The sequence below is a fragment of the Pogonomyrmex barbatus genome, unplaced genomic scaffold (assembly GCF_055798465.1).
Source record: "Pogonomyrmex barbatus isolate J1 unplaced genomic scaffold, ASM5579846v1 scaffold3, whole genome shotgun sequence".
NCBI classification, from domain to species: Eukaryota; Metazoa; Arthropoda; class Insecta; order Hymenoptera; family Formicidae; genus Pogonomyrmex; species Pogonomyrmex barbatus.
The window spans coordinates 13,613,216-13,629,401 of record NW_028297127.1 but is presented as its reverse complement, the minus strand read 5'-3'; the positions used below and the strand labels follow the sequence as shown (position 1 = coordinate 13,629,401).

General features: G+C 34.9%; 3 protein-coding genes and 1 long non-coding RNA gene across 6 annotated transcripts; 3 read left to right on the top strand and 1 right to left on the bottom strand.

The window, feature by feature from the left end:
- Positions 1-1,154: 1,154 nt before the first annotated feature.
- Positions 1,155-4,941, bottom strand: LOC105424508 (uncharacterized). Its single transcript, XM_011634774.3, has 3 exons — positions 4,792-4,941; positions 1,654-1,730; positions 1,155-1,369 (listed from the first exon to the last, which is right to left on the bottom strand). The coding sequence occupies exons 1-3, from the start codon at positions 4,898-4,900 to the stop codon at positions 1,223-1,225; spliced, it is 333 nt and encodes a 110-aa protein (XP_011633076.2). The 5' UTR covers positions 4,901-4,941; the 3' UTR covers positions 1,155-1,222.
- On the top strand, positions 1,885-3,133 carry LOC105424507 (uncharacterized). The gene is made up of 2 exons (XR_967537.3): positions 1,885-2,259; positions 2,349-3,133. It is a non-coding gene; the product is annotated as an uncharacterized LOC105424507 (long non-coding RNA).
- Positions 4,942-7,169: 2,228 nt separating the features above from the next.
- Positions 7,170-14,013, top strand: Pfrx (6-phosphofructo-2-kinase/fructose-2,6-biphosphatase). 3 transcript variants are annotated; one of them, XM_011634779.3, is made up of 7 exons: positions 7,170-7,838; positions 9,586-10,013; positions 10,229-10,600; positions 10,939-11,040; positions 11,120-11,354; positions 11,702-11,829; positions 12,348-12,853. In XM_011634779.3, exons 1-7 carry the CDS (start codon positions 7,760-7,762, stop codon positions 12,384-12,386), a joined length of 1,383 nt encoding a protein of 460 aa, XP_011633081.2. In that variant the 5' UTR covers positions 7,170-7,759; the 3' UTR covers positions 12,387-12,853. The 3 variants fall into 3 exon arrangements, with proteins under 3 accessions (XP_011633081.2, XP_011633082.2, XP_011633080.2); XM_011634780.3 differs by lacking the exon at positions 12,348-12,853 and adding an exon at positions 12,024-12,341 and having other exon boundaries at positions 7,188-7,838; XM_011634778.3 differs by lacking the exon at positions 12,348-12,853 and adding an exon at positions 12,991-14,013 and having other exon boundaries at positions 7,197-7,838.
- A 221-nt stretch (positions 14,014-14,234) lies between these two features.
- Positions 14,235-15,975, top strand: Gas41 (YEATS domain-containing protein 4 Gas41). The gene is made up of 4 exons (XM_011634777.3): positions 14,235-14,694; positions 14,936-15,217; positions 15,325-15,505; positions 15,581-15,975. Exons 1-4 carry the CDS (start codon positions 14,647-14,649, stop codon positions 15,751-15,753), a joined length of 684 nt encoding a protein of 227 aa, XP_011633079.2. The 5' UTR covers positions 14,235-14,646; the 3' UTR covers positions 15,754-15,975.
- The last annotated feature ends 211 nt before the right edge of the window (positions 15,976-16,186 follow it).

Here is a 16,186-nt window from a genome sequence, read left to right as displayed (position 1 = left end):
GAAAAAAGTTTCGTCAAAATTTCACATTAATTTGTCAAAAATATTGAGGAAAGTAAGTTTAAATTGAGTTTCGGATGATTGTATTGTAGAAAGATTTGTGAGAGGCAACTACAGTAATATATTATCAATACGATGTGCTATCTGTGCTTCAGGTTCAACGACAGTAATTCGGCTCTATTTTACAGACGAAGACGGGATGAGCATCAGCGATATATTTGATGGACGAATTACCATTCGTAACTTAACTCATTGAGATACCTAATTAAAATCGTCAATCAATTAGATTCGTAGATATCTTCACTTAGCAAAACTCTTGGACAGTTTGTCATCCTAACGAGAAAAATTTTCGATTATGTATTGCTTTACAAAATGTTCTGCTTCCAAGTATTATAAGTAAATGTTTTCGTGATATAAATTTTGTTCTAATTCTTAAGTCTGATAAAATAATTTTTGTTATAATCCGTCATTATTTAATAATTAATATTATTGCAGTGAATTGATAACAATTATTTCTCGATCTAATTTTGTTTTTGTACAGTATCAAAGAAATGGCATAAGATATATCATAAAGCAGATACAACATTGTGTTAATATTACAATTGTGCATTAAAAGGAATTATTTTCGGAAATAATCGATAAACTAAGCTAAATGATGATGCAAAATGTAATTATCTTCCGTTCTGATATATCGATCACGAAACAAAATTCCCTCGAAAAAGAATCCGCCGCAAAGCTGCACCATCTCTCGTAGGAACATCATTTATTTGCACGACTAGAATATATCTCTTCCGTCATGAGCTACCATTTCTAAAAAAAAAAGTCATTACATTTACATGGATTCACGAAATGTGCGCATCTTGCTCGAAGCTGGTGCCGTCTTCGAGAAAAATTCATCGCGTTTGTGATTTCTGCCTATACCAAGTACTGAATTCTGTATGATCGAAGCACGCGGTCTTATGCGCGCGTCTACGAATCGAGGACATGATCTCTCAATTGTACAAGTTGTTTGCGCTTCAAAAGAGGGACATGCCGCGAAATTTGCAGAAGATACAAATCGCAAACTTTTATTCTAGTCATAGAAGTGTAACTTGAGCCGGAACGCCACGTTGCTGATCTTAGAATAGCGTCATCCATGATATATTGTCGCATAAATGTTTTCATGATGGATGGATTTATTTCTTGACCGTTGATTTTGTTTGGTAAATTACAATCGGTTGAATTTTTAGCAGAGCCTACGACGCTGGTGCGATGACTGCATTTGTTTCAGGGAGAACATGCTGAGAGATAGTCCAAGGGTCGCTAGACAAACTGCGAACGTTGCCGTGCCACGATCAAAGCTTCTAGCCCTGTATAAAGCTGGACCGGGTCCCTGGAAGCAAAAACCGTAATAAAGAGCGCTTTGTTAAAGTAAAATTTATGTGATAATTAATTTTATATTTATATATATATGTCTTATTATATGTTTCTTGGCCATAATACAAATTATTTATAATATATCCTTGTCATACAAATTTTAATATAGTTTTAAATTAAGATAAATCAGCTGAGAATATAAAGGCAATGTTCTCTAGCGGAGACATAAATTAGATAGATGATGTTGATTAAAGTCAATTAACGTGGGACCAGAGAAACTCGCGTTTTAATGCGTCTTACCTGATTCAATGTCAATCGGAAAGCATATAGCGCGGCATGGGTCGGACGCATCTCGTTATTGCAGCTTCCTTTGTATCCTGTAAGAATAAGATAACTCGTACATGTGTTCCTTTTATAATTCTAAATCATCAAATATAATCCGCGAAATTTATTATCAATTTCGCTAAGCGTTTCCGAGTTTAGTCACATTATTTCGTCTCGTCATTTTTGATTTCCGAAGATAAACGGACTTATTTTCCGAACAAAACACACCTTTTTCTCGATGCAACACGCGGAAAAGAAGCACGCACTTGGCTCAGCTTGGCTGCGCAACAATTGCGACGAACGAACGAGACGCGAATTATGACGAGCGAGTGAGAAGTAAATCGCGAAACGACGAGGCCGCGAGACGTAATTTAGAGGGCAAATATCCCTCCCGCTCTTATCGCTCGCGACAATGAATCCGTGACGTTTGCAGAATGAACTGTGCGCAAAACGAAGTATCGTCGACAGGTGAGGGCGATTATCACGCACTTTGTTAGATGCATTTTCCGCAAGATAGTTTGAAACGTTGCGACATCGAGATGTTCACATCACAGCGCTATAGCGCGATTAACAATAAGATTTGTAAGATATGTATATAAAACAAAAGCTAATAATTCTGTTTTGATACGTTTTAATATTAGCTAATGAAACGTTTTAATACGCTTATATAGACCTTGACGAAGTCGCAAAAGATTTAATCTTTCATGAAATGTCTGAATTTTCAAATGGGAAATCAACCATCATTCTCGATTCTATCCAACATAATTCAAAGGATTTTTATTATTCGAAGGAATTCATGAAGATTTCAAAAATATAATTAACGATTGTACAATTTGATACAGATACTTGGAAAATTAGGCTAAGCGATGCCAGGCTGTGTCAACTTAAAATATCGGATTATAGAATAAAGGATCATTAACATGTCTAATGTCAAAAATCGGACAAACAAATTTTTTTATATATAATCACAAAAATCGGGTATTTATCAATAGAATATAGAAGACAAATCGTCAGCAAAATGATTTTCTCGGGAATTCAATCGAATGATTGAAGGAGGGTATTCACCTCAATATTAAAAAATACTTTCTTGCGTCACAAGATATCGGAGAATGACAGGCAGTAAGCGACCAGAGATTGTTGCAACACGCGAGGGAAATATAATGCGGATCAATCCGCATTATAACTCCGCTCTTCGATTCAACATCACGCGTCATCGAATTATCGCGGGTGCCAGGGCAAAGACGCAACGAGCATTCATTTGCGTCTTGCGAAGATGTATGATAAATAACATTCCGACATCGACCAGCAGTTTTTAAGTGTCGTAGACATATTCTTTTTTTTATTTTTTTTATCAATAAACTGAAATCTGGATCTTATCGTCATTGCAAGGCAAGAGCAGGATGCCTGGCATGATTCGAAAGATAATGAGCTCCCTGGCGAACATTGTTATCGATAAGCAGCTGTCCACACGCGTGCACTGATCACTGATATCGCGAGACCTAAGTCACACACGGAGCTCTATCGCACGTCCTGCAATCATAAAAATAATGTGGATATATTTAGACGTACAGATAGTTCAAGAATTCTATGAAGACAGCGCAGGCAAACGGAGGGCTTAAATAAGAAATAAATATATATATATATATATATATATATATATATCTCAAACAGAAAGCAACAAAATAAAATTATTGTTATAATCTTGTTATATAAAATTATTATATAACAATAATTATATAAATTATATTATTAATTTTATATTATTAACATAATTATTTACATCCTATTATTAATAGACAAAATAAGATCTATTCAAAGCCAACGGACTCGAATTAGATTGCCAACTTCCATTTCTGCACAATACTAATCTCTAATGTCGGTTGTTACGTAATAATTTCCGCTTGAAGATTATTTATGAATTATCAACGACGGCCACGTATAATGAGAGAGAGCGATGAATCTCTATCTTTCGTAAGACTTATGCGGAACAGACGAGGGGAGATCCGCGCGATACGATCCGCATTTACGAAATCGTGGAGATGCGAAGGTTGAAGAACACGTGCACACCTTAAATTTACAACGTGCGCATCCTAAATCCGGAAAACTCATCGAATCGCAATCTGTACAGCGCCTTTCGGGAATTTGGCATCGAGCCTTCGATCGCGTAATTCTTCACCTTCACAGGCTCTCTCGTAAATCTGCGAAAATCTTGTAAGAATTGGAGAATTTTAAGAATTTCAATATTCGAATTAAATATTAATTCTCTATTTCCGAATCATTTGATGAAAGATCAGCGACGAAAGAAAAATATCATCATATTACGTCTCTACGAGACGTTCCTTTCCTCAATTCATTTGTGGATATTCAATTTTTATGATCGTGGACTTTGCGGGACGTCCCAAAAATCCGAGAAGCAACCCTAACCTCAAAATCGACCCTTCTGGAATATTTCATTTCTTGAAGTGAAAGCAAATTTTCAGTGATTTCTCTTTCATTCGCGAAAAAAAAAATCAGATAAATGGTATTGCCACCGTAGAAATCTCAATCTCATAAAAATCTCAAGCACGCCGGGAACGAAACCTAACCTAGACATTCGAGGGATGCCGCGACGAATCGTTCTGGAGATATGAGCAAAAGCGAGATTGTCGAATTCATCCAAATTTTGATCGGTTTAATGCCGTTTTCTCACATCGTTACAGAAAATCGGGATAATTTCGTTCGATGTCGTTTGTCGGAAACAATGACATGAATATATGAGATAATTTCAAAATGTTTTTTCTCTTTCGTTTATATAAAAAGACCTTCGCTTTCAAGCAAAACGAGTCTTGCTCTTTGAACTCATTGTATAACAATTGATTACATGACGAAGGTCACTCGACAGACGACCCAATGTTGTTTATATTCATCGAGAAATAGGCTTGCTCTCATAGCAAGTACGACGACTTCCGTTAATTTGCCGGCGGATTGAACCTGTACATTACTATTCACAAAAATAATAATTATAATGATTATAATAATTAGAAACGAAAGATCCTGGTTCATTCAAACAATCGTTATCTTACAATCAATCATTAACCTGTCACTACTGGAATTTCGTCTGATATGGAAGCGTACCTCTTTGTCGTGATTCTTGTTGACGAACTAATAATAAATGAATAAATAAATAAAAACGTAACAACGGCGAGATCGATTCGCGGGCCTCTAAACGAGGAATGGAATACATCACCAACCTGCCTGTGTCGAAACGAGCTGATGAAGAACGCGTTCGCTTCGATTCAATTTAGATTAAGGTGCTGAGCTGCTCTTTCGCGCATGCGTACTAGAACGTTGCGGCAATGCGGTATAAGTACGATCAAGCGTTCATATGAATGCTTCAAAGCATTTTCTGATTGGTGCATTGGTAAAATTCTTTGTTCTGATTGGACAAGCAAACGCTTCGAAGATTATATTGACCATAGCCAGTGATGCCAGAATGTCCATACTAGCAACACGTAACCGTAAAGGAGATGACGCACACAAGCGCAAATCGCGTACGTGTGAGCTACTGACCATAGCCTAGACCTGTTCTTTTTAGTTGAACTTTTTGCACTGTTTATCTTTTTTCTTTTTTCTCTTTATATTAGATTCTCTTTATATATATAGCATTTGACCAATTCGACCAATCAATCAATGCGATTCGTCAATTCTCTTTTTATCCGAGATCTCAGATTTTTAGCGTCGTGGATACAAAAGGCCTATTCTTTTCAACTCAACTTCTTGCACGATTCATCTTTTCTCTTTTTCTCTCTAACATGAAAAAAAAAAGAAAGAAAGCTGAACTGTGCAAAAAGTTCAGTTGAAAAGAACTAAGGTTTGACTGGATGTTAATTTTGAATTTATAGAAATCCTATAGTATTTCGATCTTTCTACAAAAGTTTCTATAAAAATTTTAATTGAAATCAATTAAAATTGATGCACGTAAAATTGATCCAATGCATAAATTATTTTAATTTATCCACTCGCATATGGGAGCGTTCCGTTTGACCACAGCCATTCATAGTAGCCGGTGCCTAGAGATTTTCCTCTGTTCAAACGCTATGAGTGGCTGGTGATCAATTACAACATGTCACCCCTCATATATCGACTGGTGTTTAGAAATTTTTCAATAGATCACCAATCAGAAAATTTTACATTTAATTGACCAATTAGTCTGGTCGATCTAATTTCACTAATAAACTATGCATTTTTAATCAATTTTGAAACGCAATTCTAGTATACAATAATTATTTTTTTATTCATACATCTTTCTCTCAAGCCTATTTTTTTGTGCTGAAATTAAACTTCTTGCATTATCTTTTTTTCTTTTTTTCTAATGTGGAGCGAGAAAGAGAAAAGAAGAATAACACACAAGAATACATACAAGAATTTCTTACTCTAAAAAAAAAATCAGACTTATTATGAAATAGTTTAAAAAAAATATATAGAATGTTAAGATTGAAACGTTTAAATCTTTCTACAAAAAAAAGAAAAAATCTATGCTGGAATATAAAAATCATTGAATATATTAATAAAAATAATTAAAAAATGAGCTAATTTCACTGGTATAATGATTATAGTTCAAAATAAGCAACAATATAGCACTAATTAATTTCAAAATTATAGAATCGTAAATCCTATATTGCTTAACTGAAAATTTTGTTCGGATTACGATAAATAGAAACAAGAGATATATTTGCCTTTTACAGCTGATAAAATGAACTTAATTGATCAACAATATTAAAGTTAGGATTTTGAAAGAGAAAAAAAAAGATTGACGAGATGATCGATGATCATATCAAACGTTTGTTACTTCTTAGCTGATGATATCAGTAAATCAACTTTGATCAATAAGCAAAGTTCGATTGCCAGTCAGTTAAATTAATGTACGACGTTTAAATTGTCGGATTAATTATTGTGTCATTGATGATAAAATAAATTTCTCTTTTGTTAATATAAATGGATTTTTTAATTTTTTCAGTGTACAAATGAACCATAAAAATTTAATTTTATTTGTACTATCACTCGTTTCATTTGTATTCTTAATAATTTAATTGTTATTTATAGAAGAATCTTTGCATCGCAAGTTTGAAACTTTACAGAAATTATCTTAAATACTTAAAATAATTATATAAAAAAATTCAGATTTTTATCATTATTTCTTAATTACATTTCTATTTTATATTTAAATAATTTTTAATCCAAATTCTAAATCACCTCATTCACCAATTTGTATTACTTTTGTATTAAGACGCAATTTAGGATAATCTATAATCTTTTCATTCTAAATAAAAATATGTATAATACATTCTTATGAAAGAAAGATTAAAATTGTGATACGATTGAAAAATATCATTATAGACTCTCATAGAATTGATGATCAATATCAGAAAATATCTTAAAGAAAAAGATATCCTTTTGAGTCCAAAATTGTGTGCATTATGAAGATATGGATATAAATCCGAAGAAATATAATATGGATTATCGATTTGCTTTTTATAGCAGAACTCTTTGTACTCCTCAGTTTTGTTCCCTCCTTTGTCTTCCTCCCTAGTGTCCAACGTCATCTATTTCATTCTAAATGTGACAGGTACAACAATCAGAGAACTTGTGTCTCTAGCTGCGACCTGGAGCGATCGAGTCGTCATTCTAGACAGTAATCGGCGTCAGTCCAGACAGGTCCAGACACGTAACGAAACGTAAGTCATCACTGAGTGCGACGACGCAATGAGACAGTTCCCATTATCGCAGACCTAACCTGGCCCGGAGCTGGCCGAAGTAACTCTCCCCGCCTCGCCGATCCGATAGGTGACGTATGTGTGTGTATGTGTGTGTATGTGGTGTGTGATACTCGGCGGTGGCGACGGTGGTGGCCGTCTTTCAACCGTCCGTCGTTCGTGCTCGTTCCTCGATCAGTCGTCAGTACGCGAAGTCGACACGTCGCGAGTAGATCGGAGCGGATTGCTTCACCATTTGCATTCGCCGTCTCTTTCTTCCCCCGTCTCGCGTCGTCTCTCTTCAGTCCCGCGACGGAACGGACCAGTTTCAGCGGAGGGATCCGCGAAGGATGACCGACTCCGAGATCGAGATGCACTACACGCCGCCGACGTCAGACACCATCCAGACGAAGCCGTTCCCGATCCGAGGTAATATTTTCAGAGTCCTCATTTCTCTCGTGCGAGAGATGCCAAGCTGTTCTTTTCTCTCTCTCTCTCTCTCTCTCTCTCTCTCTCTTCTTCCCTCTTCTTTCTCCCTCTCCCACGCGCGCTCGTAAAATCGAACACGTGCGAGGAACGTGAGCTCGCGATTGCATTTCGGAGGAAGTTCAAGGTTCCCGGTCTCGCGGTCAATGTACCGGGTGTTTTCTCCCCGAGATCACCACCCTGGTGCACTCTCTCTCACGGTATCGCGTGATCTCGTCTGCGATAAGCGCAGGAGCGAAAAACGCAGGCGGGAAAATCGTACGAGGGGAGAACGCCAAGTTCTCCGCAGTACGTTGCCTCGTTCGAGAATTAATCGCATGAATTTTTCAGAAAAATAACTCACCGTTTGCCTCAACACCACACCGTCTCTGATAATCAAAAATTAGCGATCGTCTAATCGTCCTTAACTCTTGTTTCTGTTGAGATATCTTGTTTTTTTTTTTTTTTTTTTTTTTTTTTTTAATATAAGAGAGAAGAGACATGAGATAACAAAAGAACAATTCAAATAATTGCTTGTTCGGTGACAGCAGTTGTTGTCTTTCAAGAGGAAAATTTTGACAAACATAAAACGTACTTGACACGTGGATATCGCGCATACGTTAAGACAATGAGCTAAATTATTGCTTTTTGTCACATCTTGAGTTGTGGAGGAATATAACTAAAACAAAACAAAAAGAATCATTTCCGAGTATGCTAACGGCATTAGTTACATTTTCTTTGTACCCGTGCACAAGGATAAATAATTTAATACGCGATACTCAGATTATCACGCCTTTCAAGGAAGCCAGCTCATTAGATAAATCGTTGCGGAAAGAGATAATGCAAATTCAATATATCATTCGAGAAAAATATTAATAAAAATATTTAAAAACTTGACTATAAAAAATAATGAGAAATAAATGTTTAACCCCGATTTAAAATCGTATTATTTTAATTAAAAATTGCAAATGCATTGTAAATTCAAATTTTTCAGGGAGGATTGTTTGTCGGTAGATTTACATTAATACAACATTTTTGAAGTAATAATTTAGGATTTGAGGAAGAGTCAACCCGGAGAAGCAATGAAGTTCTAAAGTATCTTATCATTTATAAAGTATATATTTATGTTATATCTCAATATCTCAAAGGAAAAATAAAAATAAATTTCACGATTAGAAGATTAATAATAGAACACCGTGCTTGTGTTAGACGTGTTATGCAAGAGGTGTTAGATTTCGATGAAAAATAATTTTTTGATTAAATCTAGTCTCATAAGAGAGTTAAGAGCCGTCGTATGTATAAACTATTTATTTTGTGACGTAACGACGGAGGTCTCTGACAAATCAATTTATACACATGAAAATTGACACATGTATACCGCAGAAGAATTAAATTACATAAGAGGGTATTGCAGTTTTTTTTTTATCAATAATAATGCAAATTGCATGAAAGCACGGAATTTGGCGCAATATTGCAGAATAAAATTAAAACGGAGTTTCGATTATTGTATTGACATTGAAATTAATATAACACATTCGATTTATCAATTCAGTCTAAAGATTTGGACGAGACCGAAATAGTCCTGTGAATTAAAGGATCAGTGATTCCTCGTCAACTTAATTTTTCTCGATTTATTTCTCGTTCAATAAAAATCCTACCCCTCATTAAAATGTAGGTCTCTTCATCTTTCATATTTTTATCTTTTTCACAGGTGAACGTGCGAATTTCGTGAACAAGCCTCATGTGATTGCGATGGTCGGCTTGCCGGCTCGCGGCAAGACTTACATATCCAAAAAGTTGTGCCGATATCTCAATTGGATCGGTATCAGTACGAAAGTCTTCAACCTGGGCGAATACAGGCGGCATGCTACTACGGCCTATCAATGCCACGAATTTTTCCGTCCTGATAACATAAAGGCCATGGCGATACGCACGCAATGCGCGAAGGACGCCCTGAATGACGTCTGCCAGTGGCTGGAGAGTGGCGATGGTGAGGTAGCCGTTTTCGATGCCACCAACTCCACGGTTGAGAGACGCCAGCTTATACGTGATATCGTCGTAAGGAAGATGGGTTTCAAGCTCTTCTTCGTCGAGTCTGTGTGCAATGATCCGGAAATCGTTGAGCAGAATATTATGGAAGTATGTGTTTGAGAAATAGCCAGAGATAGCGGATGAACAATAAATTGACCTGCGTACATATGATACAATTTTAATTTGATTTTTGGGATAATTAATATTGTAAAGATCTTGAATGTCAATATTATACCGGAAATACCGATTGGTTAATATATTAGTATCTCTCTCTCCTTTTCTCTTTCATAGATTCATGAATAAATATGATTCTTGCTGTGCAGGTGAAAGTCAGTAGTCCGGATTACGCGAATATGAAAAAGGAGGACGTGCTCGCGGACTTCATGCTGCGAATCGAGCATTATCAGGAGCGATATCAGCCGTTGGACGAGCAGCGCGAGAGCGACCTGTCATTTATGAAAATATATAACACCGGCGAGAAGGTGCTGGTCCATAAGCACGAAGGCCATATACAAAGTAGAATAGTTTACTATCTTATGAACATTCATATTGTGCCACGCACGATTTACTTGACCAGGCACGGTGAGAGCCTGATGAACCTCGATGGCAGAATCGGCGGCGATTCGGACCTGAGCGAGCGGGGACATGAATATGGCAAGGCACTGGCGGATTATATCAGTAGTCAGAACATACAGGTAACTTTCCTTGACCTTTTCTATCTATATTTTATTGATTTATTAATTATATGCTTATATATATATATATATATATATATATATATATATATACACATAGCGATGAAGATATTAATTTTGATTCTAGTCATTATAACTCCAATTTTTAATAATAAGATAAACACAGATAGGATCGTTTATTAAAGTTATTTGAGATATATGTATTTAATGATCAAAGTGTGCGCATTTTACATGCATTATATAAGCGTCGTATTAGTCTTCGTATGTTACTTTGATTGCACACTTGACTCTTGAAGCCTCATGTGTTACGTTAAATAATATTACATCTGCATATACAGGGTTTGAGAGTTTGGACTAGCTGGCTGAAGAGGACCATTCAAACTGCGGCTGATGTAAAAGCTCCGCAAGAAAGGTGGAAGGCTCTCAATGAAATTGATGCTGTAAGTTGAAGCATTAATAAATAATATTGGATAATTAATCAATTTCTCACCTTTGTGTTTTTACATGATTCGATCACAGGGTATTTGTGAGGAGATGACTTATGAAGAAATTGCCTCGAAATACCCAACGGACTTTGCCGCGAGAGATCAAAACAAGTTCTCGTATCGTTATCCCAGGGGGGAGAGTTACGAAGATCTCGTCGCACGACTTGAGCCGGTGATAATGGAGTTGGAACGTCAGGGTAACGTTTTAGTGGTTAGTCATCAAGCGGTTCTTCGATGTTTACTCGCTTATTTCCTGGATAAGAGCGCAGGTCTGTATCTAAAATATTTTATTAAACTTATCTTTAAAAATTATCTAGATTAAAATTATTTAGATTAAAAAAAGAAATAACCCAAATAATCTCAGTTGATGCCTGATATGAGCATGGAGATATTGAAATATCAAAGCGCAAAATGCAACTTTTGACCTTTGACGTATTAAAATGTATTGAGAAAGTAGATAAATGTCCATGCATACAAGAACGGATTATAGTATTTATTCGGAACAGTTTCTCATTATAGATTCTCCTTTCTAATATAATAATATACACGAAAAGTGTCTATATACAAGATTCTTTATTTCTCTGTAGCTAATAGAGTTGTTTTCTTTCTCTTTCAGACGAGTTACCGTATTTGGAAGTACCTCTGCACACCATCATGAAATTAACACCGGTCGCTTACGGCTGCAAGGTGGAGCACATTCGACTACCGATAGAAGCCGTGGATACTCACCGGCCGAAACCAAAGGTAGAGATAGTCATAATCAGATCGTAACGAGTGTGCCTTCCTTCCTCGAGCGTGTTTCACTTGCTGAAAATAGATAGATAGCAAGTGTCCTCCTGTTGGCTTGCTAATTTTTGACACCACAATACTATACCAATACAATATTTTAATTCCATTTAAACAATATTTGTGTGTTGCTTATGTTTTAATGTTCTCAGAATACCTGACTGTTAGCTGTAGCAGAAAAACGGACTATTTCCTTGTATCTAATCAAAACCTCATCCTAGAATCATCTGCATTCGTCAAAAACCACTTTCATGAATTAGAAATTCGTCGCATGCATTTTTCCTATGAATCTGGAACAAACATTGTTATTTGTGTGCAGTACTATAAATTTTTACATGTTTACATTATATGAAATCATGTTGTTACGTAACGTCACACGACGTTATTCCTATTTGAATTGTAAAAAATTATTGTAGTCATATTTTTGCTGGACAATTATTAATTTATATTTATATTTATTTGTGCCATTCTTTCAGAATATGACTGTAAGCAGCGATATTGCGAAATTATTATAACACTAAATAAACGCTAATGTGTATTCATATTAAGCTCGTTCACAGCGATAGAATGATGGCAGTTTTTACAATTTAAACTTATCAATGTATAAAAGTTGGATATTTAGATATTTAAATATGCTCGCTTAAAAAAAAGGTAACGAATTTTAATTAGAAATTCATATAATAACGTTAGAATTAAATAATACATTTTTGAAGATTGTATTTTTTAGTTAAAAAACTTACGAAACATTAATTATAACAAATTAATGGAATGTGCAAATGTAGATAATAGAAGTAAATGGTTACTAAAGATTGTATCTTCGTACTTACACAAAGCAAAGTTATACTTATAAATGTGCAATTATTTATTCTTGCGTAAGACAGCATCGCGAAACTAAGCTATTAAAGGTTCACAAAGATCAAAACTGCAATATAGCCACTGATCTCAATTGTTTTATATGCCAATAAAGTCTTTTTACGGTAAACCTATTTTTACAGCGTGTATCCTCGGTAAAGTATCCTTGTATCGATTGCGTATGTTCTTTTTTATCTCTTTCTTTCTGTCCACAGCACACGTATTGGCAAATGCTAAAATGTTTGTTGTGAAACTTTCAATTTTCAGATTCCGGGATATCTAGAAGAGCGATTCCGAGGGAAAGGGAAGGTACTATGCACGTGATAGCAACGAATTTCGTAAAGCACGGCGCAGCTATTCCCTACCGTTGAATATACCGAGATGCTGAAGCAGCATAGATTCTCGCGTACGTCGATAGAATTGGCGCGCATCCGAGCCCCTTTCTTCCTATGTGTGTCAAAAGCAAGCTAGAGACATGAGACTGCGATCGGCAGTGTACCTATCTGCGAAACCTATAGGCACAGACGGAGGATTCTCTGCGAAGACGCGAGTTCCGCATGACGAGCGGACACATAACACACATACACACACACACACACACACACAAAAATAATATATACTGCGCGTATTTTGTGATTTTTATATTTTTCGATTGGCGTCTAGGTAGATAGCGAGAAAATATGTGATACAGGATGATTAACGACGAGAAGAATCCGTTGACGCGGACAATAGGCGACAATTGACTTTTCTAGACATGCGTTTCTCTCTGGAATCGCGCATTTTTTTCTGATCAGCGCGTGCTTTTTTGAAGTATTTGCTCTTGCGAAGAAAAAGTATCCTAACAAACAGTACGTCGTACACGATACATATGTGATTTTCCAAGAATTGTATGTATCCTCAATCGACAGATACTTCGAAACGATCGCTCGCGAAATATAAAAGCGAATGATCCTTATTTTTTTTTTTTTTTTTTTTTTTTCCATTATTATTTTATCTCTGGGATAATCTTCGGATATGTCCGTTAGAGAACTATTTCGAGGCGGATCTAAATATCATAAGAATTGTGATGTTGATAATAATACTCGACTACATAAAAGTACCGAGATATAGTACAATATCTTAGATTTTGCGATAATACTTCCAAGCAAGCTAACGAACACATACAGTCCATTGTCTAACATACACGCTGCGATCTTATACGTTAAGTAGCTGAATTACGGTATATTTCGATTACGAATATATGTATCTCGATCGATGAGAAACATATAATAAATAATACATGCAATTTTATGAGTTCACCTACTGATTTAGATTCCCGTTCGACGTTCGAATTACGTGAGACATTTGTTCTGTGAACTATCACTCGAGCATAAACGAGTTTTCATCCATAGGTATATTAATAGAATCATCAGGATTGGTAAGTATTCTTTTCTTCATTTTCTTGAATGTTTTTCTACAGAAGAGAGAAGAAAATAAATACAAGAAATTAAAATGTCAAAATGTCTCTGATTAAAAAATCGTACAAAAGAATTTTTAATTCGTAAAACACGAATTAAAAGTACGTAGAAAAGGGTTTTTAATTTTTTGTTTAATAAGAATTTAAAATATTTACATACAACTCATAAAATGGTGGATGGACATGCTGAACCAGGTTGATCCAATCAATGTATCAATTTTTTAAATCTTTAATTGCTATAAGGTATTGACTTTCTTAAAAATTCATACATTTTAGAATACATGTGTTCAAAATATGTATTAAATATGTATTCAAAATACGACGCCATATTGATTTCCGGCGTTAGAGATCTGAACTGAGTTGCTCGTAAATATTTATATAGAGAGAATAAGAATATGTTGTTTGAATAATTCTTTAGGATCGCGATTTTATGACAGATATGTGATATCGAACTTATCGCTAACGCAATGGCATCTACGAATGAGTTCGGTCCAGATTCTGGAGGTAGAGTGAAGGTAACCTAAAATGTATCTCTTGTCGATGACATAACCTACATATTTTGGCACGATATTATTTTACATTGCAAAAATTAATGTATTACATTAGTTCTGTTTCTTTTAACTGAATTTTTGCTATTTAGCTTTTTTATCTTTATTGGAGAAAAAAGGAAAAATGGATGATATAAGAAGTTTGATTAAAAAAAAAAAAAAAAAAAAAAAACAGATTTTTTTCATCGAGCAATTTGTTTGTATATAGGGAGTTACCATCGTCAAACCTATAGTTTACGGTAATGTAGCACGATATTTTGGCAAAAAAAGAGAGGAGGATGGCCACACTCATCAGTGGACTGTATATGTCAAGCCATATAACAATGAGGACATGTCCACTTATGTGAAGAAGGTACATTTCAAGTTACACGAGAGTTACAATAATCCTAATCGAATCGTAACGAAGCCACCGTATGAATTGACGGAAACCGGCTGGGGGGAATTTGAGATAGTCATTAAGATCTACTTCCACGATCCAAATGAACGTCCTGTGAGTGAGCGATTTGCCATAAAAATATTGCTATGATATTTTTTTAATTAGATTATTATTTTACTAATTGTAAACACAAAAAAGGAACAAGAATGAATTAATTTCAGGTTACAATATATCACATATTAAAATTGTTTCAATCGACACCTGAGATACAGTTGGGGAAGAAGAGTCTGGTGTCCGAATTTTATGAGGAAATAGTCTTTCAAGATCCAACAGCATTGATGCAGCATCTGCTAAGTTCCAGCAGACCTATGACTCTTGGTGTTTGGCGGCATAATACAGATTGTTTGTATAATAATATGCCTCTTATTTTCTGATCAATTCAATGGTAATTTAATAAATTAATAATTATTCTTGCAGTTGAAGCACTGAAGGACTCTACGATGAAAGCCATTATGGAGGCACGTAATAAAATAAGACTCGAAGTGATTGATTTGAAAGAAAAATTGACTTTAGCAAAAGAGACTATTGCAAAATTTAAGGAAGAAATTGCAAAGATTTCTAAAGCTGGTGGGAGTTTATCTGTTGCATAGTTTTCATTTTGGAATGGAAATATTGAATAAATCACACATTGATATAGATTATTCCAAGACAAAATTGTTTTATGTATTTGTATAAAGTGTATATAACTTCATAATTATGACTTGTATTCTAACTTAACCTTAAGTAAGTAATAAAATCTTTTTATATTATAACTAATATTATTGAAAAATAAAAAGAAGTTGTTCTTTAACATGAGCAACTTTTATTAATTATTTTAATAATTTTAATCAAAATTTTAATTCCCAATTATTTCTAGTTCTTTAATATTGTTGCACAAAATTTTTAATGTAAATATTTTATTTCTGTTTTGTCTTATCTATTTCAAGAAAATAAATTTTCATATGCTAAGCTATTTAGGTACTGAAAAATGGGTTTATTTTAATAATAATCTTTAATGACAATATGTGCTACTAATAATTACAA